This window comes from Ceratotherium simum, chromosome 26, assembly GCF_057802395.1.
Source record: "Ceratotherium simum simum isolate JZ-2026a chromosome 26, ASM5780239v1, whole genome shotgun sequence".
NCBI lineage: Eukaryota > Metazoa > Chordata > Mammalia > Perissodactyla > Rhinocerotidae > Ceratotherium > Ceratotherium simum.
The window spans coordinates 39,163,519-39,187,748 of NC_141925.1; the positions used below are offsets into that span (position 1 = coordinate 39,163,519).

Sequence of the window (24,230 nt, forward strand, 5' to 3'; positions counted from 1 at the left end):
TGCCCACAGGTCCACACACACAGTCAACACAGTCCTGCCCCGTGTGAGCACCCTGACCTCCCCAAATGGACCCAGTCTCTCCACGGCGGGAGCCCCACACACTCCACCACCACCCCACACTCTCCACCCGCTCCTTGTGCACACCCTGCCCCGCTCAAGTCAGCTCAGTTGCCAGGCTGCAGAGAATCCAGTCACCAATCTATGCAGGCCCACACGTTGCCTGAGGGCTTGTTGTTGGGTGGGGCCAGTCTCTAGGGTGGGCTGCCTGCCCTGGCTGAGCTGGATTAAATCGGTGCTCTAGCGGGTGGAGCAGACCCTGGGCTAGCAGGTCTCAGGGAAAACTCCAATGGCGTGTGTGTCAGCACGCTCACACCAGGCCACAACAATGGCCGCCGCCAATGTCCCAGTCCCTGGAGAGGTCTCACCCCTCACCAAGATGCACTCAGGTCCTATTAGGTGAGTCTCTTGTCACCGAAGCACTGTGCACCTTTGTTTCTGGTGATTTTAGGATGCTTTCTGGAACGGGTGAGTTTGTGCGTGGGCCCTTTAAGAGCCAGTTTTAGTTTCTTTGTGAACCGGGTTTTCTGGGGGTGCTACCCAATGCTTTAGTAGCAGGCAAAGTCAGATATTATGCCACTGGTGTCGATTGTGCTGGGTCCACAAAATGCCCACAGCGGGGGCGCTCCCCGGCTCAGGGCCCCGCGCCTCCAGGGAGGCTGCGTACCTGTGAGCTGCTCCCGGCAGCCGTGAAGCTTGTGGCTTGTGAAGGTGGCATTTTTCCTCTCCAGAAGGGAGTCTCTGGCTCTTCCACCTCAATTAGGATTGTCCATTGTTGCAGGAGTTCCTCTCATCCAGTTTTCAGTTCTGTCTCAGGGGTAATTTTTCCACGAGTAGTTGTAAATTGGCTGTGTCCACGGGAGGAGGTGAGTTCCGAGTCTGCCTATGCCGCCATCTTGACTCCTCAGTCTGTGTTATTGAGTGGATGTAGTTATGCAAAATCTCATGGGAGCAGAAAAAAGTTATTCCTCTTCTGAGAATCTCTAAATCATGGGAGAGTCAAATTACTACATGGAGATGAATAAATTCCCTGTAAGAATTCCAGCCTGAACCTCTCAGGAGCCCTCAAGTTTGGAAACAGTTGTCAAGTATTCACTCTAGGATTGGGACCATGGGGATTTCAGCTGCTTTTAGCTACTCATTGTTACTTTTTGTGGGTCTCACAGTGGAGGTGGGAAAGGAGATGATGAGTGAATGTAATTATTGCTGTTGGAGTTGCTGTTATTTATCGCCTCCACGTTACCTCCTTCTCTTGACTGTCCCAGTTCTGAGTCAGGGACTGGCCAGCCCCAGCACCTGTTCCACAATCCCAGTGACCTGATCTCTCTTTCACTTTATAGGTATGGGACCTATACTCATGGACTTTTTAAGAAGCTGGGAATTCCTGGGCCGACACCTCTGCCTTTTTTGGGAAATATTCTAAGCTACCATAAAGTAAGTGTTGTTGGAGCTTCGAGTTTTGCTTTTTTATTTTTTTTTTGGTGAGGAAGACTGGCCATGAGCTAGCATCTGTTTCCGCTCTTCCTCTTTTTGCTTGAATAGATTGTCGCTGAGCCAACATCTGTGGCAATCCTTCTCCATTTTGTATGTGGGACGCTACCATAGCATGGCTTGATGAGCAGCGTGTAGGTCTCCACCTGGGATCCCAACCCATGAACCCCAGGGCTGCCAAAGCAGAGTGTATAATCTTATCCACTACACCACCAGGCCAGCTGCCTCTTTTGCTTTTTATGGTTGAAAATCCCAGCTTAGTTCCATAGTAACAATGCCCCAGCTCAGGAGGAATTTCTGAGCTTTCCCTCTTTCCAGAAATGTTGTCATAGTCCCCACCCAACACATGGCTAAGTTTACCCCAGGGCTCTGTTGTCAACTGTTAGAAGTCTCAGGTTTTGCTTCAGTTGGACAGCCCAGCTCTCTGGCTCATTCAGCGTGGGACTTGATGATTCAACTTGTGAGCATTGTGAAGAGGATTTCCTTTCTGCCAGATGCAGATTCCCAGGAAGGCACAATCACACTCAGTATTTGGAGAAAATAATGAAAGGGGTTCCCAATAGTCGCTCATTAAGTGTGTACACTAGAGTCAGATTTTCCTGGTTATAGCATAAGTTCTGGGTACACTAGAGTCATATTTTCCTGGTTATAGCATAAGTTCTGGGTAGCTGTTTTTTCTCTCCTTCCTCCTGGGTAGTATTTTGTTTGTTTGTTTTTTGATAAGGAATATTCTCCATGACCTAACATATATTGCTAATCTTCCTCTTTTTGCTGAGGAATATTCTCCCTGAGCTAAAATCTATTACCAGTCTTCCTCTTTTGTATGTGAGTCACCACCACAGCATGGTGACTGACAGATGAGTGGTGTAGGTCCTCACCTGGAAACGTCTCAGGCCACCGAAGTGGAGCACGCCAAACTTAACCACTAGGACAGTGGGACTGGCTCCCTTCTGGGTAGTTTTTAACTTCAGTTTAAAGGTAGCCCCGGTATTCACCGTCGGGAATTTTGCACATACTTGAATTCTCTCAAGAACTGCTAAACCCTTGCAGTTCCATTGCTTTATTCCCCCTTTTGCTACCCGTGACATCTTTTGGGATTTGAGAGATGGAACAAGAGCTTTCTGCTTTACTTCTCTTCCTTCAGAGGAGGCGCCCTATGGGTGAATTTGAACAGGGAGTGCATATACTGAGACCAGATGGTGGTTGTCAATGGACTTCAGATATTTAACCACTAGTTGAGTTGTGTGTTTTTTATAAAACAAATGCAGACTCACTTATACAACATCACTAGAAGGGAGGTGATTGGGCAACATTTAAAAAATTTAATATAACTGAATGCTATATATTATGTGACACACGGGCTGTGAGTTTTGGTGGCGCCATTGTGGTTAACCCACCTCTCATCCCTCTCCCAGGGCCTGGCCCCTGGGTGGAAGGTTTCAAGTTCACGTCCAGACTGCAAACAGGCAGCACCTTGCATGTAGGCTGGTCTTTGCCTAGATTTCCTTTCCCACAGACCGGAGGCTTGTTTCTTAAATTCCAGTTCCCCAACTGAGGCCTTCAGTGCCTAGCTACTGCCTAAGAACTTTTGTATATTTTTCCCTCTGAAAAAGCAATTATTTCTATTCTACCTTTCTCAGATCAGGTCCTTAGTGGATGCACCCCAAGATCCACATTTCTAGGACCTTTTTTTGTATAGTCAAAGTATCACAACTCAAACTTAGTGACGGGGAGTTTTTTTCAAGTTATAGAAGTGAAATCTCAGAGCAAGTGTTTTAATTTGCTCTGTCCTGTGTGGAGTGGTGGCTTCTCCCCGTCTTTTCCATGTTGAGCAGGAAAACTGGAAGACAGGTCCACTTTGTTATTCATTCATTCACTCACTAACTCTCTCACTCAACAGATGTGCCTTAGACTTATTTAAATCTGCTATCCTAAAAGAGGTCACTGGTGTGTTAAACTTCCTAAGTCTGCCAGAATTCTAGAGAGGGCTCATGAGATAAATGACAAGGATGGTTAACTAGGAGATCAAAGAGTATGCAGGCCCCTGTCACTTTCCCTCAGCTTCAGTTTTCTCACGTGTCCATGGAGGTCACAGTTCAGAGGGTTATTTGATTTCAGAGACAACACATGCACAAGGGAAAACACTTTAGAAAGAGAAGGAGTGACTTAGTATCCATAGACATGGGAAAGTCATTCAGTATGTACAATACGTGGAGAATATTCAAAATTAAGTTCTCCATTTCAGATATCTCCTCTATTTTCTCTTCTTTTCCCTAAGACATCTCTGAATAAGAGCTACCACTCACTGCCAGTGAAAGACAGTTAGACTGATTTCATGGGATTCCGGTAATTTCTGTGCCAATTATAGGTAGGCTTCAATATATTTCGATTAGTAATCTAATTTTGTTTCTCCTTGCAGGGTTCTTGGAATTTTGACAGGAAATGTTTTCAAAAGTATGGAAAAATGTTTGGGTGAGTATTCTGGAAACTTTCACCGGATAGACGTTGTTATGATGATGCCCTCACTGTATGGAAGGCAATCTCAGTCCAGAGCCTCTTTTAGAAATTTTAGAAATAGGGCAGTGAAATTATTCAGAATCCTACTAACACTTTTTGAACATTCAAATCTCTTTCCATCTGTAGACACATTTTTACGTATTTGTGATCAGTATGTCTACAGTTTTCATCTAATATTATGTCATATGCGTTTGTCATGTTTTTGATAGATCTTCAAAATTATAATCTTTCATGACTGAGTGGGTGGACTTTCCTTAATTATTTATTATTTTGTTCCTAGAAAATTTACTTACCTTCAATTATTTACTAACCTAACTTTCTTTTATAATGAAACATTTTAGACATAGAAAAAATGACTGAGAATGGTACAGGAAATACCCATGTACACACCACCTAGACTTAGCAAATGTTCTAATATTATTACCCACCATCATCCCTAGGAGTATAGATTCTGTAACATCAGAATGAAAGTCTGGACTTTTAGGTGTGGCTCCAGCTGTAAAATCCAGCTTGTTCAATGCAATCAGCTCTGCTTTCCTAACAGGTTTTACGATGGTAGACAGCCTGTGTTGGCTATCGCAGATCCAGACATGATCAAAACAGTACTAGTGAAAGAATGTTATTCTGTCTTCACAAACCGGCAGGTAGGCATCTATTTCTTTTAATTTAAAATTTAATTTACTTATTAAGTTTGTATTTAGAAATAATTATAGATTCGCAGGAAGTTGCCAACAATAAAATATAGGGAGGTGCCATGTCATGTGCCCTTCGTCCTTCTTCTGCCAGTGGTAATAACTTGCATAACTATAGTACAGTATCAAAGGAGGACTTTGACATTGATAACATCCACTGAGCTTATTCAGATTTCATCAGTTTTATGTGCACTCATTTGTGTGTCTGTGCGTGTGTATGTGTATGTTGCTCTATGAAAATTTATCACATACGTAGATTTGTGTAATGACCACCACAATCAAGATACAGAAGTGTTCCATCACCACAAGGCTCTCTCTTACTATTCTTTTATTGTTATGGGCTGTAGCTTGTCTTTTCTTCTTATCAGGGTCTTCAGCAGAGCAAACATTTTTTATTCTGATGAGGCCAATTTATCCATTTTTCCTTATTTGGGTTATGCCTTTGGTGTCAAGTCTGAAAACTCTTCATCTAGCACGAAGTCTCAAAGAATTCTACTTATTTTCTAAATATTATATAGTTTTATGTTTTGCATTTAAGTCAATGATCCATTTTGTTTTAATTTTTCTATAAGGTGTGAAGTTAGGTCAAGGTTCTTTTTTTTTTTTTTTGGCCTATGGATGTCTAATTGCTCCAGCACTGTTTGTGGAAAGACTATCTTTCCCCCGTTGAATAGCTTTTGGACTATTGTCAAAAATCAGTTGGACTTATTCATGTGAGTCTATTTCTCACTGTTCATTGATCTGTGGGTCTATCCCTCCATCAATACCACACAATTTTGATTACTGTAGCTACAGAGGAAATCTTAACTTCATGTAGAATGATTCCTTCCATTTTATTTTTTTCCCAGAATTGTTTTAGCTATTCTAGGTCTTTGCCTTTCCATACAAATTTAGAATAAGCTTATCCACGTTTACAAAAAAATTGCTGAGATTTTCATAACATCTACAGATCAGTTTTGGGAAAATCTATATCTTTACTAGGTCAAGACTTTCAATCCATGAACACAGAATGTCTCTATTTATTTAGGTTTTCTTTGATTCCTTTCATCAACATTTTGCAGTTCTCAGCATAGAGATTCCATACATGTTTTGTTAGATTTGCACGTAAAGTGTTTCATTTTCTTTGGAGTGATTTTAAATGGTATTGTGTTTTTAATGGGTTTTCACATTTTCATTGTTATTATGTAGAAGTGTGGCTGATTTTTGTGTGTTGATCTTGTATCAACAACCTTGCTGAGCTCATTTATTAGTTCTAGAGATTTTTCTTTTTATATTCCTTGAGATTTTCTACATTGACAGGGATGTCACCTGAAAATAGAGACACTTCTGTTTTCATCTTCAATCTGTATGCCTTTTATTTCCTTTTCTTGTCTTACTGCACTAGCTAGGACTTCCAGTGTGATGTTGAATAAGAATGGTGAGAGTGGATATTTTTCCCTTTCTCCCTTTTTTAGGAGGAAGCATTTATTCTTTCACAATTTAAAATTTTATATTTATTTTGGACAAATAAAAATGCATATCTTTAAGGTGTACAATGTGCTGTTTTGATATAGGAATACATTGTGAAATGATTACCACAAATGAATTAACATGACCATCACCTCCCATAGTTACCTTTTCTTGTGTGTCTATTAACACTTAAGATCTATTCTCAAATGTCAAGTATACAACACAGTATTATAAACTATGGTCACCATGGTGTACATTAGGTCTCCAGAACTTATTTATCTTATAACTGAAAGTTTGTACCTTTTGAGCAACACCTCCCATCCCCCCTTCCCTGGCTCCCATAACCACCCTTCTACTTTCTGCTACTATCAGTTTAACTTTTCTCTTTTAGATTTCACACACGAGTGAGATCATGTGGTATTTATCCTTCTGGGTCTGACAATTTTTTTTACCATGTTGTCCTCCAGCTTCATTCATGTTTTCACAAATGGAAGGATTTCTTTCTTTTTTGAGGCTGAATAATATTCCACTGTATGTGTGTGTGTGTGTCTATCTATATATATATACACACTGTATTATATTCTGTACTGTATTCTGAATATGACTATATACTTACATTTACCAGCGAGTTTTATACTTTCACATGATTTCATGTTACTAGTTAGCATGCTTTCTTTTCAGCTTGAAGAACTCCCTTTAGCCTTTCTTGTAACGCAGGTCTAGTGGTGATGAACTCTTTCTGCTTTTATTTGTCTGGAAATGTCTTTATCTCTCTCTCATTTCTGAAGGATCACTTTTCCAGGTAAAGTATTCTTGTTTGGTAGTTTTTTTCTTCCAGCACCTGAATATATTCTTTCAGCTTCTCCTGGGCTTCAAGGTTTCTGCTGAGAAATCCACTGATAGCCTTATGTGGGTTCCTTTGTAGCTCTCACTCTTGGTCACATTTTAGTTCAGTGTTTGTATTCTTCACCTTTAAAATTTCTTTTTGGATCTTTTTGTTTTGTTTTGTTTTATATCTCTTTGTTGAACTTACTTTGCTTTTGTAATATTTTTCTGATTTTATTAAATTGTTTATCTGTATTTTCTTACAGCTCTCTGTGCTCCTTTAGAATAGTTATTTCAAATTTTTTTCTCAGAAAATTTGTGGATCTCCATCTCTTTGGGATCAGTTACTGGAGGTTTGCTGTGTTCCTTTGGTGTTGTTATGTGTCTCTGATTCTTTGTGATCCCTGTAGTCTTGCAGTGGTGTCTATACGTTTAAAGAAGCAGTCATCTCTTCCAGACTTTATGAACTACCTTCAGTAAGGAAACAACTTTGTATGTTGGGGCACACTGCAGTGTGCTGTGGCCCTCAGTCTAGTGGTGCTGGGTGCCAAGTGTGGGGCTGTGTGGTGGCTCTATATGCAGGGGGAATCGTTGGCTTAGGCAGCTTGGGTTCAAGACATCACCAACTGCATGATCCTTGGCAGCAAGCAGTGTGGAGGGTCCACAGTGGCTGCAACGGCTGTTGAGGTCTTCAGCTGCACCTCCAGGTCTAGAAGTAAGGGACTGAGGCAGGTGGCAGTGGTGGCCACACACTCATCTGTGGGGGCTGAGTGCAGGCACATGTACTGGAGGGGGCTGGTGACTGGAGTTGAGGCTGGCAGTGTGCAGGTGGGTGGCTGCTGGGGTGAGCTGTGGCCATGTGCATTGAAGTCCACTGACAGGAGTCAGGACTGGCTCCAGGCACGTGAGCAGCTGCAGGGCCCTGGGCTGTTGTTATTCACACGCCCAGACACAGAAGCTGGGCTGGCTGCTGGCGTGGATCCCAGGGCTCAGGGAGTCATTGATGGCTCTGGCTAGGGCAGCTCTGGCAGGGGAGAAGTAGGGCAGGGCAGGAGTCATACAGCTGGAGTCTGTGAATATGAAAACCTGTGGGGCTATCGGCAGCAAATCTGCAGGGAGTCTGTAGCCTCTTTGCTGGCTGTTGGTTTCCTCAGCAGCAGAGTTTTCTGGAATCGTCTTCAGAGCAGACCACAGAGAACCATGATTACTCCCACTGCATGGCTGCTACTGGCAGTTCCTGCCCTTCTTTGCTCCTAGCTGTCTTAAGACGTGTCAGCTATGCCAGTCTCTGGGTGGGGCGAAACCAAAGCAGGTCATTAGTACAGTGTCCTGTAATGCTGGGGAAACTGGTCACTTGCACTGCTGTCCTATTCCCAGCAAGAAGAAGTCTCTCAGGCTGAGAGTTCCCTCTTGGTGCTGAGCAGTGCTGGCCAGGGGCATGGGATGATGCAGGCAAAATGAAACTATTTTCCCTACACATTTTGCAGTTATTCTCAGGTTCTTTGCTCCACTGTGTTGCTGAAGCATCTTAAGTAGACTCTTGAGCTCTCCTAGACCTATTTTCACTTGTGGATGGCTGTCTAATTGATGTTCTTTGAGAAGTGATGCAGGCTGGAGTCCTACTCAGCCAACTTAGTGAAGTCACTCCAGTCTTTCATCACTAAGTGAGATGTTAGCTGTAGTTTTTTTAGATGGTCCCTAAGAAGTTGGGGATGTTTCCCTCTCTTCCTAGTTTCTGAACTTTTATCGTGAATAGGTGTGGAGATATCCGTTTTAAAACAAATATAGTTTTGGAAGATGAAAGAAGTCTCAAGGATGTTGGCTTGGTAGGCCAGTCTTAAGCTGAGAAATAGGATTATCTCTTTTCCTTTCTACCCTGGAGGAAAAATATAATACCAAGGGAGTTGCACATGATCGTACAATTTCTGCAGAATAGCAAATAGATTACTAGTCTTTTAAGTATTAACTACTATTTTTAAAATTTTATTTATTTATTTTTTCCCCCAAAGCCCCAGTAGATAGTCGTATGTCATAGATGCACGTCCTTCTAGTTGCTGTACGTGGGACACGGCCTCAGCATGGCCGGAGAAGTGGTGCGTCGGTGTGCGCCCGGGATCCGAACCCAGGCTGCCAGCAGCGGAGAGCATGCACTTAACCGCTAAGCCATGGGGCCGGCCCAAACTACTATTTTTTAAAAGTTGCCATTCAGGACATCCTTTTTTCAAGTTGCTTTTGCCATAGATATATATAAAGACAGAACCGGCCTGAGCAACATACAGTTTTCCAAGGCTATCTGGCTATCTGTCATCAATCCCTTTCTACTCTGAGCAGCCCTGGAGGATGTACTAGGTCTTATTCCTGTCTATTCCCCTGGAAGAACAGTTTCCCTACCACAGGGGTTATTTGAATTTAAAAGGAGATTGGAATATAAAGGCTGGAAACAACATCAGTTGGCTGGATGTCTCCTCCACCCTCAATGGAACCTAGGCATTTGGAATAAATATTTATTGAGCATCCATCATAGGGTCTCCTACTAAGTAGACAGTCACTAAATATTTGTTAAATAATTGATGCCAATTTATCAAATTTTCCACAATTGTTGAGACCTCCAAAACTCAAGTAGGGCAACATGTCTTTTGCTTTTGAGTCCAGCCTTTTGGTCCAGTGGGATTTATGAAAAATGCCATCGCTCTGGCTATGGATGAACAATGGAAGAGAATACGTATGTTGCTGTCTCCAACTTTCACCAGTGGAAAGCTCAAGGAGGTAAAGAAATTAACAGGACTTTTAATTAGAAACTTAAGGAAAGCGCCTGGGGCCAGGTAGAAAATAAGATCGTAGTCTCTTCTCAAGGAGTATTTTGCCGAATTTGAGCTTCCTGGAAATGGTGTTTTATCTTTATGTCCTAGAAGAGACATTATAAGATGCATTATAAAATGTCACGTACTGTTCCATGCTTGCTAAAGCCAGGTCCTTCTAGGACTCGGGTCTCTGCATTTCACTGTGGGTGGTGTTATGTATTGTGTCTAGATGTTCCCCATCATTGGCCGGTATGCAGACGTGTTAGTGAGTAACCTGAGGAAGGCAGCAGAGAAAGGCAAGCTCATCACCTTGAATGAGTAAGTAGGAGTGCACCTACTGGGATTCTGAGCTCGGTCACGAGATCCTCCAGCTGCCTGACATGGAGCTGAAACTCCCACTGTTGAGTTACTCTAGTGACCAAACAGAAGTAGGCGTGTGGTGTTACAACTTCAGTGGACCACCCAAGAAGAGATGGCTCACCCAAGAAGGCAGGGCAACCAGGCAACACATGTACCTGTGTACATGAGCCGGGATTAATTTATCTGCTTAATTTTCCCCTTGGATATTTTGGAAGACAAAAATACATAGTTTAGAAAGAAGAAACATAACCGTACTAAAGTTTTCCATGTAGAGGGTATGTAATGGTGGGAGGGGAAGGCATTTGGTACATACTGGCGGGAAGTAGGAGGGGCAGGAAAGTCACAGTGTGGAACTTGGAACAACTTAATCCCCTTCATGATTTTGCTAAGGATATCAGCAAAATATTAACATTAAATCTTACCACCACTTCTCATTCCTTCTGTCTCTAAGAGAGAAGGCCCTGTACAGGCTACTGGTAGAGTGACCATATCATCTGTTGTCTAAAGTGGGATATTTTTAATTATGCAGGAACAACAGGTGTAAACTGGGATTGTCCTGGGAAAACAGGGGACATATGTTCACTTAGCTATGGGATCACCTAAATCAATGTTGGAGTGCTCTATTATTATTTTCTAACTAGGAACATTCTTAGTTTTTATATTTACAGAAATAAGTCAGCCCTCAGGGCAACCTGAGATCACTGGAGTTGAGGAGGAGTGGGTCTTTCAGGAGCCTTAGCAGGGGTGTAGAGAAGGAGGGCTGACATTCCTGGCAACTCAGAACAGGGTGCTGCTGTTCTGTAATGTGCTAAAGAGGAATCTGCTCTCAGCATAGATACTGTGGTGAGGCAAAACCCAGATCAATGTCACCTTTCTTGACTCCCCTAGAATGAGCTAGCTATTCCACCCTCTGTCCTGCTGAAACACAGTGCTCATATAGGTACTATTGCCCATACTCAAAACACACTATTTTAATTTTTCTGATTATGGGTCTCTCTCCCTCTATGACTCAGCTCCTTCAGCTCAGAGGAGGGTGTAACATGACTTAGTGTCCCCATCACCAATAATACAGGGCCACTGCATCAATGGAACCTGATAAATACCTCAAGTGTGAGTGTGACTGTAGCATAGACTCTTCAGATGATGCAGTAGAAGGTTCTGATGGTGTGTGGCTCTTTACTTGTCTTGCCTGGGCATATGACTTTACGTGCACTTCTTGCTGCATGTGTTGGATAAGGAGAGTAAAGAGGTGCTGACATTAATTTTCCATGTCTTTCTTTTTCTACTCAGCATCTTTGGGGCCTACAGCATGGATGTGATTACTAGCACATCATTTGGAGTGAACATCGATTCCCTCAACAACCCACAAGATCCCTTTGTGGAAAATGCCAAGACGCTCTTAAGATCTGATTTCTTCAATCCATTCTTTCTCTTAATAAGTATGTGGACTACCATTTTTCTTTTCCTTCATTCCTTCGTTCCTTCCTTCCTTTGTTCCCTCCTTCCTTCCTTCCTCTTTCCTTCTCCCACCCTCCTTCTCTCTTTTTTTCTTCCTTCCTTCTTTCTTTCTGTAACTGCATTCCTGATTTATAATTCACATTGATATATAATTCACGTACATTTCACCAATTTAAAATGTACAATTCAATTGTTTTTACAACCTACGTATCCACCCACAGATGAATGGGTAAAGAAAATGCGTTATAAACGTACAATGGAATGCTTTTCAGCCATAAAAATGATAGAAATACTGCCATTGCAACAACATGGATGGACCTTGAGGGCATTATGCTAAGTGAAATAAGTTATACAGAGAAAGACAAATACTGGATGATCTCACTTATGTGTTGACTGTAAAACAAAAACAAAAACAAAAACAAAAACAAAAAAAACAAGGAACCAAACTCATAGAGAAAAGAAATCAGATTTGTGATTACCAGAGGCATGTGTTGGAGTGGACGAATTGGAAGAAGGTAGTCAAATGGTAGAATCTTTTGGTTATAAGATAAATAAGTACTGGGAATGTAATGTACAACAAAATGTCTGTAGCTAACACTGCTGTATGGTATATTTGTAAGTTGCTAGAGAGTAGATCCTAAAGTTCTCATCACAAGGGAAGATTTTTTGTGTGTGACTATAAGAGGTGATGGATGTTAATGACACTTATTGTGCTAATCTTTTCATAATATGTGTATATGAAGTCATTATCTTGTACTTCTTAAACTTATACAGTACTGCATGTCAATTATAGTTCAATTAAACTGAGAAAAAAGATTTTTATTACACTCAAATATGTGTTCAACTATCACTACAGTCAATCATTAGAACATTTTTGTCAACAAGATACCCTGTACATTTTAACCAACCCCTCTCTCCCCTTAGTCCTAAGGAACCACCAATTTACTTTCTGTCTCTATAGATTTACCTAGCTTGGATATTTCATACAGATGGAATCAGACAATATGTGGTCTTTTGTGGCTGACTTTCTTTATCTGGCGTAATATTTTCAAGGTTCATCCATGTTGTAGCATGTATGAGTGCTTCATTTCTTTTTATGTTCTAATGATTACTTAGGATTTTCTATACACAAGATCGTGTTATCTGGTAATAGACATGGTTTTATTTCTTTATTTCCTATATAGATATCTTTTATTTCTTTTTCTCGCCCCATTCCTTTGGCTAGAACCTCTAGTACAATGGTGAATAGAAGTGGTGAGAGGCATCCTTGTCTTGCTCTTAAGCTTAGGGGAAAGCATCCAGTCTTTCACTGTTAAGTGTGGTGTTAGCTATGTTTTTTTTTCTTAGATTCTCTTTATCAAGTTAAGGAAATTTCCTTCTATTCCTATTTGGTTGAGTGTTTTTAACACCAAAGCATTTTATGAAATGCTTTTTCTGCATCTATTGAGATGATCATGTGGTTGTTGTTTTTTATTCTATCTATATGGTGTATTACACAACCTTGCATTCCTGAAATAAACCCCATTGGTTAAGGTGTATACTTCTTTGTATTTGTTGCTGGATTCAGTTTGCTAGTATTTTGTTGAGGATTTGTGGAATCATGTTCATAAAATATGTTGGTCTGTAGTTTTTTTTTTTTCCTGTGATGTCTGTTTCTGATTTTAGTATCAGGGTGATACTGTCCCTGTAGAATGAGTTTGGAAATGTTCTCTCCTCTCCTATTTTATGGAAGAGTTTGTGAAAAATTGGTGTTAATTCTTTTTTAAATAATTGGTAGAATTCCCCATTAAACCATTTGGATATGAGCTTTTCTTTGTGGGTAGGTTCTTGATTACTAACTCAACCTTTTTACTTGCCATAGGTTTATTTAGATTGTCTTCTTTAAAGTGAGGTCACATTGCTTTATAACATTATATAAATTTCAGGTGTACGTCCTTATATTTTGACTTCTGTATAGACTGCATCACTCTCATCACCAAAAGTCTAGTTGCCATCTGTCAGCATACACATGTGCCCCCTTACACCTTTTGCCTTCCCCCCGCCCCATTCCCCTCGGGTGACCATCACAGATTGTATTTCTTTTTGAGTCAGTTACTGTAGTTTGTGTCTCTCATGGAAACTGTCTATTTCATCTAAATTATTGCATTTTTTGGTGTACAATTGTTTATAGTATTCCTTTATTGTTCCTTTTATTTTATTTTACATTTTTGAGGAAGATTGGCCCTGAGCTAACATCTGTGCTAATCTTGCTCCACTTTATATGTGGTTCACTGCCACAGTGTGGGTGATGAGTGGTGCAGGTCCACGCATGGGATCCGAACCCATGAACCTGGGCTGCTGAAGCGGAGTTGCTGAAATTAACCACCATACCATGGGGCCGGCCCCCCTCTTTCTGGTTTTTTAATGTCAATACTAATGTCCCCTCTTTCATTTCTGATGCTTATAAGTTGAATCTCTCCTTTTTTCTTTGTCAGTCTAGCTAAAGGTCTTTTCAAAGAATCAGCTTTCAGTTTCAACGACTTTCTCTATTGTTTTTTATTTTCTGTTTCATTAGTTTCTGCTCTTGTTTTTATTATTTACTTCTGCCTGCTTTAACTTTCATTTGCTCTTCCTTTTTCATTATGTTAACGTGGAAAGTTAGGTTATTGGTGTGAGATCTTTGTTCTTTTTAAATATGGAAATTTATAGCCATAAATTTCTCTCTGAGAACTGCTTTTGCTACATCCCGTAAGTTTTGCTATATCGTGTCTTCATTTTTATATATCTCCAAGTAATTTCTACTACTGTTTTAATTTCTTCTTTGATTCATTGGTTATTTAGGAGTATATTGTTTCATTGTCACATATTTGTGAGTTTCCCAATTTTCTTTCTGTTATTGATTTCTGATTTTATTTCATTGCAGTTAAAAGACATCATGTATTATTTCTATCTGGTGTTGTATTTCTTGAACTGCACAATTAATTAAAGTAGCAGACGAGGGTCTGGTTTATCCAAAGAAACTCTAGTCCAGTGTATAAACGTCTAAGAGGTCAAGAAATGCAATCTGTTCCTTTGGTCACCCCAAAGATGCTGAAGGCCACCAACCTCACTGCTGTAGTGATGGCCTTTAAGTGTGGACTTACCCTTGCTCAACCATTGGCTTGGAATTCAGAGCAAAGGTGATAGAGCGAATGGCTCCTGGTTGAGAAGCCTGTTGTCTTTTACTCTTCTGATTGGTAGAGGAAATTATAATTTCTCCAGGTAAAATTTACATTTTAATTGTGCTTTCTTTTTGTCTTTTTCCCTACAGTATTTTTTCCATTTCTTACACCAGTTCTTGAAGTATTAAATATCTCTATGTTTCCAAGAAGTGTTATGGATTTTTTCATAAAATCTGTAAAAAGGATGAAAGAAAGTCGCCTCAAAGATAAGGAAAAGGTAAAATCTGGTGATTGTTACACGTGGGTGTTCAGCTTTCATATTTATTGAGCTGTATACATATGATTTGTGCACTTCACTTTAATTTTTTTCAGGTGGAAGAGATCTCTAGGATTTAGAGCAGGAGACTTCTGACATCATGGGGAAATGAAGAAGGTGGAGGTTTTGGAGGGAGATAAGAAAATGAGTCAGAGGACAATGTTTAAAATTTAATAATAGGCATGACAATTACTATGTCACTGCATAAATATTGTTGAGGAAAATCTTTACTACTTCCCTTCAATCAATTGTCAAAGGATAAACATTTCTATTTAAAAATTATTTTACTGGTATTATAATTTGCCCAGATCTTAGAGTGGAAGGAATCATTTCAATTCCAAGCCTCTTATTTTACATGTTCCTCAGTGGAAACTCCCATTAGGCTACCTGTAGAGTGTAGTCTGTGTTAAATTGGTGACCTCTCATAGTCTGGAGTGGGCAGGAGTCTTATCTGGCATTGAGGCTGCAAGCTGGCTAACCCAGCTTTGCCTTCATGAGGTCTGGCGACCAGCACAAGAATGTCTGCAATCAAGGGGACAGGGCTGAGTACTCCCAGAATGTGAGTGAAGACTGTGTAGTGTTCTGGGAAGGTGGAGCATTTGAAGACGTTTGGAGAAATACTGCTGCTGAACTCTACAAATGTCAGGGATTTGATATGGGGCCATTAATTAAAAATTAATGCTGAAGAAAAAAAGGAATTGAAGTTAGGGACTTCTTTCTGAGCAAGAAGGTATGACAGGAGAGTGGGCAGGCAACTCTTTGGCCAAGAAGCTGTGTTCAAAATCCAGAGAAACTGAAAGTCAGAGAGAGTGAGAACCAAAAATCAGTTGGAATTTGTGGCTGGATTTTTCTTAGGGAAACATCTTGCTCTTCAAGATTTATAGCTGGGGGTTTCTGTTCATTGATGACTCAGGCAACAATAGTCAAACTTCTGGACTTAAATGGGCCATATTCTCAGGAAAGAGGTTAAGTACTGCATTCCTGATTTATGTATCACTTCACTAGTAAGTGTCTATCATTGAAATGTGTCTGTCTCCTTCCAACAGCGAGTGGATTTTCTTCAGCTGATGATTAACTCCCAGAATTCCAAAGAACTGGACACCCATAAAGGTAACCTAGCAGTGTGTCAGAGGGCCACTGTGGGAAAGCTCAGAGGGAGAGGATGCTTCTGAAAACTTGCAGAAAGTTTTTTCAGACGGATGAGAGTTTAAGCCAAATTGAAGAAAGACACATGTTCCTATATAAATGGTAACCAGAGACACTTTCTAGAAAGGTACAGGCAAAATTTTTTTCAAATCTTGAAGAGCAACCATAAACAGGTATTTCATGCCCCAAAGTCAGTCAGTGGTCTGTGGATCACCTACATCAGAACCTCTGGGGAGTTTGTTTCCATGTCAATTCGCAGGCCTCATCCAGACCCGGTGATTAGAACCGCCACCTGGACATTTGCATCAAGGCATCGTCACAGAAGACACATTGCCCCAGTGTTGGTGACCTTAACTTGGAGAATTGTTTAAAGTTGTGTTCACTAGCTTAATCTAGTGTCAAGTTTTATTTTTCCCTTTCTATTAATATGTAATCTCTGAGGGAAGCCTTTGAGACTGTGTAAATATTCTGTACCTCTTCAAATTTCACCTACTAGTTTTGTCATCCATTGATGGTTTTAGATTGAAGCTATTATTCCTATGATGGTTGCAAAATGATGACTTTCCAATTTCATCATTTCTTCTACATTTATGAGTTGATGTTCCATTGTATGGAGAGCTTTCCATTCTCTCTCATTTATTTATTTGTTTACATATTTATATCAATATGATCTCACACATTTCTAATTTACTCTTTTATATCATTCTTTATTTTGATGCTCAAATTCTCTCAGATTTGTCCATTGGCAGCCCTTTCAAATGGGCTCCTGTGTCCTATTATTTTTCTTCTTCCTTTTTTAATTTTAGTTTTTCAATAGACTTATTTAGAACAGTTTTAGATTCACAGCAATATTGAGTGCAAGGTACAGATATTTACCCTATACTCCTTTCCCCCAATTATACACTGTTTCCCCCACTATAGAAATCCCTACCAGAGTGGTACATTTGTCACAATCAATGAACCTACCTTGACACATTATCACCCAAAGTCCATAGTTTACTTTAGGGTTCAATCCTGGTATTGTATATATATAAAGATATAAAGAACTCATGCATCTCAACAACAAAAAAACTACCAACCCAATTAAAAAATGGGCAAAAGAGCTGAACAGACATTTCTCCAAAGAAGATATACAGATGGCCAACAGACACATGAAAAGATGTTCAAAATCACTAACTATCAGGGAAATGCAAATCAAAACTACAATGAGATATCACCTCACGCCCGTCAGAATGGCTATAATTAACAAGACAGGAAACAACATGTGTTGGAGAGGATGTGGAGAGAAGGGAACTCTCATACACTGCTGGTGGGAGTGCAAACTGGTGCAGCCACTATGGAAAACAGTATGGAGATTCCTCAAAAAATCAAGGATAGAACTACCATATGATCCAGCTATTCCACTGTTGGGTATTTATCCAAAGAACTTGAAAACACCAATTTGCAAAGGTACATGCACCCCTGTGTTCATTGCAGCCTTATTCACAATAGCCAAGACTTGGAAGCAACCTAAGTGCCCATCAAGGGACGAATGGATAAAGAAGCTGTGGTATATATACACAATGGAATACTACTCAGCCATAAGAAACGACGAAATCCAGCCATTTGTGACAACATGGATGGACATTGAGGGTATAATGCAAAGTGAAATAAGTCAGAGGGAGAAGGCCAAATACCGTATGATTTCCTTCATTAAGTAGTAGATAATAACAACAATAAACAAACACATAGGGACAGAGATTGGATTGGTGGTTACCAGATGGGAAGGGGGGAGGGAGGAGGGTGAAAGGGATAATTCGGTACATGTGTGTGGTGATGGGTTATAATTAGTATTTTGGTGGTGAACATGATGTAATCTATGCAGAAATAGAAGTACAATGATGTACACCTGAAATTTTTGCAATGTTATAAACCAATGTTACTGCAATAAAACGTATTATAATCAATCATGAAAAAAAAAAAAAAAAAATCCTGGTATTGTACTTTCTATGGGTTGTGACAAATGTATAAAGATATATATTCATCATTACAGTATGCAGATTATCCTGCATCTTTTCACATATTTTTCCTGACCACTAGCTTGCTTTCTGATTGAAGACATTCCTGGTTTCTCTTCTATTTCTCTTGATGAGCCCTGGAATCCACCATTTCTCCAAGGAGCTCTGGTTGCTTTTAGTGAGAAATGGTATTCAGAAACCCAACTCTGGAATGTAGGAGTGCTCATTGCTAGTAGGGTTTCTTTGCTTCTAGATCCTCTCAGAGGACAAAGTTAAAACCATCAAATATATTTACACAGAAGTGATAAACATAAATAATTCTATATCTACCCACAACAAGTGATGTAAACATGATCTGTATCTCTCTCTGTAAAAAAGGCTCTGATTTATAGTTTATTTCCATGAGATGAATACTTCCATATGGTTAATTTAAAGCTATCAAGAGTTTGACAACCATCTCACCGAATTCCAGAATATTTAACAAGTCATCCTAGAAAGCAGGGATGATCTGAGTCTAACACACTGATATAAATATATCTATATCTATGTCTACTATCTATCTGTCTATCTATCTATCTATCTATCTATCTATCTATCTATCTATCTATTATCTATCTATCAATTATCTATCTATCTGTCTATCTATCTATCTATCTATCTATCTATCTATCTATCTATCTATCCATCTTACTATATGGTCCAATACAACTTTCTGTGTTGAAGTTAATATTCTGCCCTGTTAAGTATCTGCCCTGTTCAATACAGTAAGCACTAGACACATGTGGCTATTGAACACTTGACATGTGGACAGTGCCACTAAAATCCTGAATCTTATATCATATTTAAACTTAAGTAATTAAAATTTAAACGTAAATAGACACATGTGGCTACCATTCTGTACACCATCACAACTCAAAATGTTGAGTATCATGAGACTCATGCTAACTGGGGGGGACCATTTGATACTTGAATTTACACACAGTAGCATCACAGAAGTCATCATTGGGATATCAGTACTCTGTAGACCTTTCTTACACTCATTTTTTAGTGTTTTAGTTGTGAATTATGTGGCTGGAGCAGGTACCAACCATGTTTATTTCAGTGCTCTAAGTATCTAAAGGTCCTAATCTAGTCCCAAGCAAATAGTTTAGAGTGTGACTATGCTTAGTTTCTTCCAGGAGAAATTAAAAATGGAGGCCAACTTATAAACACAAGGGTATTTGCTGACCATAAAGCTGGGCAAGGTCAGGATGCATATGTTGAGGAAGATTCAGGCCATGATGGAATAAGCATTGGTGTTGCTCTCACTGGACCCTATTTTTTACATTTCATGCAGGTCAATGCCATTCTTTATTCTGCTATTTAATGCTACTGATCAGACTAGGGTCAATCACCACTCTTCTAGCATTTGTCTGTCTCTGTAAATATCTGGGATCTTCCATTTGAAGACTTGTGCCTCAGGTCCTCCATTACCTGATGACTCTCATGGTACAATCCAAGCTGCTCAAGATACGTTGTGCACACCAACCACCACATCTTGTGAAAGTACAGATTTTGATTGGATAGTTCTAGAGTGGGCATTGAGATTTGCATTTCAAATGAGCTCCCAGATGCTGCTGATGCTGCTGGTCCATGGACCACACTTTGAGTAGCAAAAGTTTATCTATAGGCCAATATTATTCTCTTAAATTCCCTTAAAGATGTTAAGGGAAAGTTCCTTTAATTTTCTCTACAATTAAGCCTTAGTATTGCACACTCTCTTAAAATATTTCAAGCTACATTTTAGCTAGAGTAATTGAAGTTGTTCCTGGGGGTAATGTTATTCCACAGTACTTGTAGCTAAAGTACTTTTAGGATTCTCCATGGGACATGCTGAACACTGTATATGTTAGACAGAAATTCTGTCTCTTACATTACACAGCTGTGTTCATGGAGATGGTGGCATAACCAGGAGGAGATGTCCAAGAATAGTACAAACCTTGGGAAAAATGGAATTAAGACAATTTTTGCCTTCTTCTGTTCTCTCAGATAAACATCAGAGTGCAAACCACTCTCAGTTTGACTCTGAACTGCTATTCTATATTTTTTTCCCTCGGGTTTTGGGAGTTTTATTTGGATTTATCTTCATCTAAACTGTGATGTTTTACATTGACCTGCTTTACCTAAAATGTCTTTCCTCTCCTTTTAGCTCTGTCTGATCTGGAGCTTGTGGCCCAATCTATTATCTTTATTATTGCTGGCTATGAGACCACTAGCAGTTCTCTTTCCTTCCTTATGTATCTTTTGGCCACTCACCCTGATGTCCAGCAGAAGCTGCAGGAGGAGATTGATGAGACTTTTCCCAATAAGGTGAGTGGATGATACCTGGAGTGAGAAAGAGAAGGTGAATTATTAGCAAGAATGTCTCCTTAATACTACCTATGAGAATTTTTCAAAAAACATAAACATCAATTCTTTCGCCCACTCTATTTAACATGGACGTAAAGAGACAAAAACAAAGGGAGAAACCTAGGCAATGCATGATACTCACATAAATGAGATCTTTGAAAATATTGCAGGTCCTGACATATCTGTTATCTTTTACCATGACATTGCCACGTAAAAATCACAAAATCTCAGTGACATCTACCAATCAGCATTTATTGCTCAAGTGTCCAGGTAGTTATCTCTGTTGATATTGGCTGGACTTGCTTTGGTCTGGCTATTGTCTGGTCCAGGCTGGCCTTGGCTAAGCTGGCTGGGTTTACTCAGATCCACATGTCTCTCATGTTCCAGAAAACCAGCCTGGGTGTGCCCTTCTCAGGTCAACAGCAGAGGGCAAGAGCAAGAAACCCAGTCATATGGGTGTCTTTCAAAACTGTGCTTGCATCACACTTACCCAACATTCCATTGGTCCAAGGCAAGCCACCTGGCCAAGTCCAGAGTCAGAATGGAAGGACACTACAAAGTTAGATGGCAAAGGGCATGGACACAGGAAAGGGTGAAGAATTGGACCATTAGTGAAGTCTGCTACCCATGGAAAACTTTGCAGACTAGGAGAGACTGGTGTACAGGGAAGTGCATGGGGTAGGAAATGGAAGACATGACTCTGAGTCTTGACTGTGGTTTTCGACAAGTCTGAGGACCCTTCTGAGTCTTAGGTCCTTCAGATGTAAGGCAAGAAAACATTTTAGGGCCTACCCAAATTATATATTATCTTTTTTCTCTGGTAAAGCCCCTATTGGGATTCTTTTGTTTGCAATATGATGAAAAGGTCACTTAGAGACAGAGACTAGCTAAACATTGTGTTCTCCCTTTTTAATAATAATAAGAATTACAAGGACAATAACAACATGAGTAGCTAACATTTGGTTATTACTAAATGTGTCTCTTCTAAATGCTTTCTATTTATAAAGGAATTAATCTTCATAAAATTCTATGTTAGTCAGGATAGGGTAGGTTTAGCCTCAGTAACAGATTATCCCTAAAATCTCAGTAGCTTTGCATAGCGAAGTTTTACTTCTAACTGACATTTACATGTGCAAGTGGATGTAGTGGAGGGTGGGAGTGGGACTCTTTGCTCCACAGAGTTACTAAGGATACAGGCTATGAGGCTCCACCTCCTTGTACCTGATTATCTGGAACATGAGGACTTCCTGTTGGCTGGGGAATAAAGTACTAGAGTGTTGTACATGGCTTTTTAAAGTTCGGTCCCCGAGGTGACATACATCACCTCGGCTCACAGCTCGTTCCCAAAGCTGATTTCCCCTAGGTTCATTGGGCTGGGAAATGTGTGAGAGGACATGGATGTTAGGTAATCAGTGAATGTCTCTGTCAAACAGCCCTATGAAGTGTCTACTCTAATTATCTCCGTGGAACATATCAGAAAACTGAGCTACAGTGAGACGAAATAACATCCACACACTAGTCATATAACTAGTGGTGAAGAAGCCAAGATATGATCCAGGGTGTCTGGCTCCAGTGTGAAACTCTTAACCTCTACAATATTGCCTCTTTAATATAATACCAGGTGATAGCCACATATTGTCTACACAGTTTTCAGATCTCTTCCCAAACTGGATTTCTTTGTAATGTGAAGAGACATGGGCTCTGTGGCTGGAGTGGCTTGTTTCGATCCTCAGAGCTTACAGTCCGATCCTGAAGCAGCAACTAGGAGACTTCCAGCATCAGAGGGTAGGGCTGAGAGTGGGGTTCTGATCCTCTTTATAACTTTCCCTAGAAATTATATTGAAAGTGCTGAGGTAGCATCCAGTCTTACCTTTCTTTTTTCATATTTTGTTTAGAAAGGAACTAGTTTCTCCCCAAGTTATTCAGAGTTCTTTTTTTTTTTTTATAATACAGTGTTTCTCTCCAAATTACATATATACAAAGTAAAGAGTTAGCAAGTAGGATTTTTCAACTAAAAAACTTTTTGTTGAATAGGGGATTTGCTCTTCTGTACATTCTCTTTCCTTGTTACTGATGTGTGGCCTCTGTTTTGAAAGAAAAAAGTGACTTTGGCATATTTAACTTAAGACTAAGAGTCATAGTCTATTAGTCACATTTGTTCACATGAGAAAGAGAAGCCACTACATGTAATGTGAGGGATTTCAGACCCTGTTTAGGGGATTGTCCCAATGGTCTCCTATATTCCTGGGAGTCCATGCTACTCCATGTATCTCAATGGGCCATTGAGCAGGTCATAGGACATGATAGATATTAAAATGTCTATAAATGCTAAGGTCCTTTATTAATATGATTTATTCTTTTGTACTCCTAACATTTCAATAGTACTGCAGAGACTGAGGGAAAAGTTGATCCCAAATCTCAATTTATCAAAACCTGTTTCTTTCTTCCCAGGCACCTCCCACATACGATGCTCTGGTACAGATGGAGTATCTTGACATGGTGTTGAATGAATCTCTCAGATTATTCCCAATTGTTGGTAGACTACAGAGGGTCTGTAAGAAAGATGTGGAAATCAATGGGGTGTTCATTCCCAAAGGGACACTGGCGATGGTGCCCACATTTGCTCTTCACCGAGCCTCGGAGTTCTGGCCAGAGCCTGAGGAGTTCCGTCCTGAAAGGTACAGGGCCCCTGGGAAAGAGAACCCACCCTGATAAGGGCAAGGTAGAGCATCTTTTGACATTTCTTAGTATAGATGACAAATGCGTGATTATACAATCATTTATTTGTACATCTTTTTATTTCTGGCATTTTTTTTTTTTAGTAGAAGAGTGGTCATTGTGGTCAAAATTTTACATACTGTAGACTAGAAAATATAAAATTATAGCTATCCACCTTGTCAATAGATTAGGATAGGTCTCATTAACAATGTGATATATCCTTATGCACTTTTTTCTATTCATAATTGGAAGTTAAGAAATTAAAATGGGAGACCAGCCCCGTAGTGTAGTGGTTAAGTTCAGCATGCTCTGATTTGGCCGCCTGGGTTCGTAGGTTCTCATCCTGGGCGTGAACCTACACCACTCACCAGCCATGTTGTGTGGCGACCCACATATAAAGTGGAGGAAGATTGCCCCAATGATAGCTCAGGGCTAATCTTCCTCAGAAAAAAAAAATTGCATTGATATATTTTTTTTGCCTTTGAACTCCTTACTTTACTTACCAATAAACTATAGAAAACATCTTATATTACTGTATAAATATACAAAGTATATATATTTGTGTGTGATTGCATGCATTTGTCATCATTTACTGAAGCACTCTCTGATTTTGGGAATATAGGCTCATTTTTCCTTTACATTTTTCTATGCTGTTCCCTTCAGCTCTCCTAATTTACCACCCACATTCCCACATTCTGTTTTTTCCAACATTGCTGCTGTTTCCTCTAGCATTACTGTGAGGGTGAGGTAATGACCTGAGAGGTCCTCATCCTGATGGTTTAAGCAACCTCATTGAGGACGAACGTGAGCACAGGTCCCCCGTGCTGTCTGTGGCTGCAGTCCTGTGCCAGGTACCTTCCACTCTCAGTATTTGG

The 24,230-nt window shown here is 40.1% G+C and overlaps 1 protein-coding gene across 1 annotated transcript in view; it reads left to right on the plus strand.

Annotated features, from left to right (window-relative positions):
* Positions 1-326: 326 nt before the first annotated feature.
* LOC147913664 (cytochrome P450 3A12-like) overlaps positions 327-24,230 on the plus strand; it is a 33,365-nt gene continuing 9,461 nt past the window's right edge. Inside the window, exons 1-11 of the mRNA XM_087417595.1 lie at positions 327-456; positions 1,398-1,491; positions 3,968-4,020; positions 4,610-4,709; positions 9,684-9,797; positions 10,062-10,150; positions 11,483-11,631; positions 14,940-15,067; positions 16,153-16,216; positions 20,438-20,598; positions 23,089-23,315. Coding sequence (XP_087273721.1) covers positions 347-456; positions 1,398-1,491; positions 3,968-4,020; positions 4,610-4,709; positions 9,684-9,797; positions 10,062-10,150; positions 11,483-11,631; positions 14,940-15,067; positions 16,153-16,216; positions 20,438-20,598; positions 23,089-23,315 — 1,289 coding nt within the window. The 5' untranslated portion in view covers positions 327-346. The remainder of the gene's footprint in view (positions 457-1,397; positions 1,492-3,967; positions 4,021-4,609; positions 4,710-9,683; positions 9,798-10,061; positions 10,151-11,482; positions 11,632-14,939; positions 15,068-16,152; positions 16,217-20,437; positions 20,599-23,088; positions 23,316-24,230) is intronic.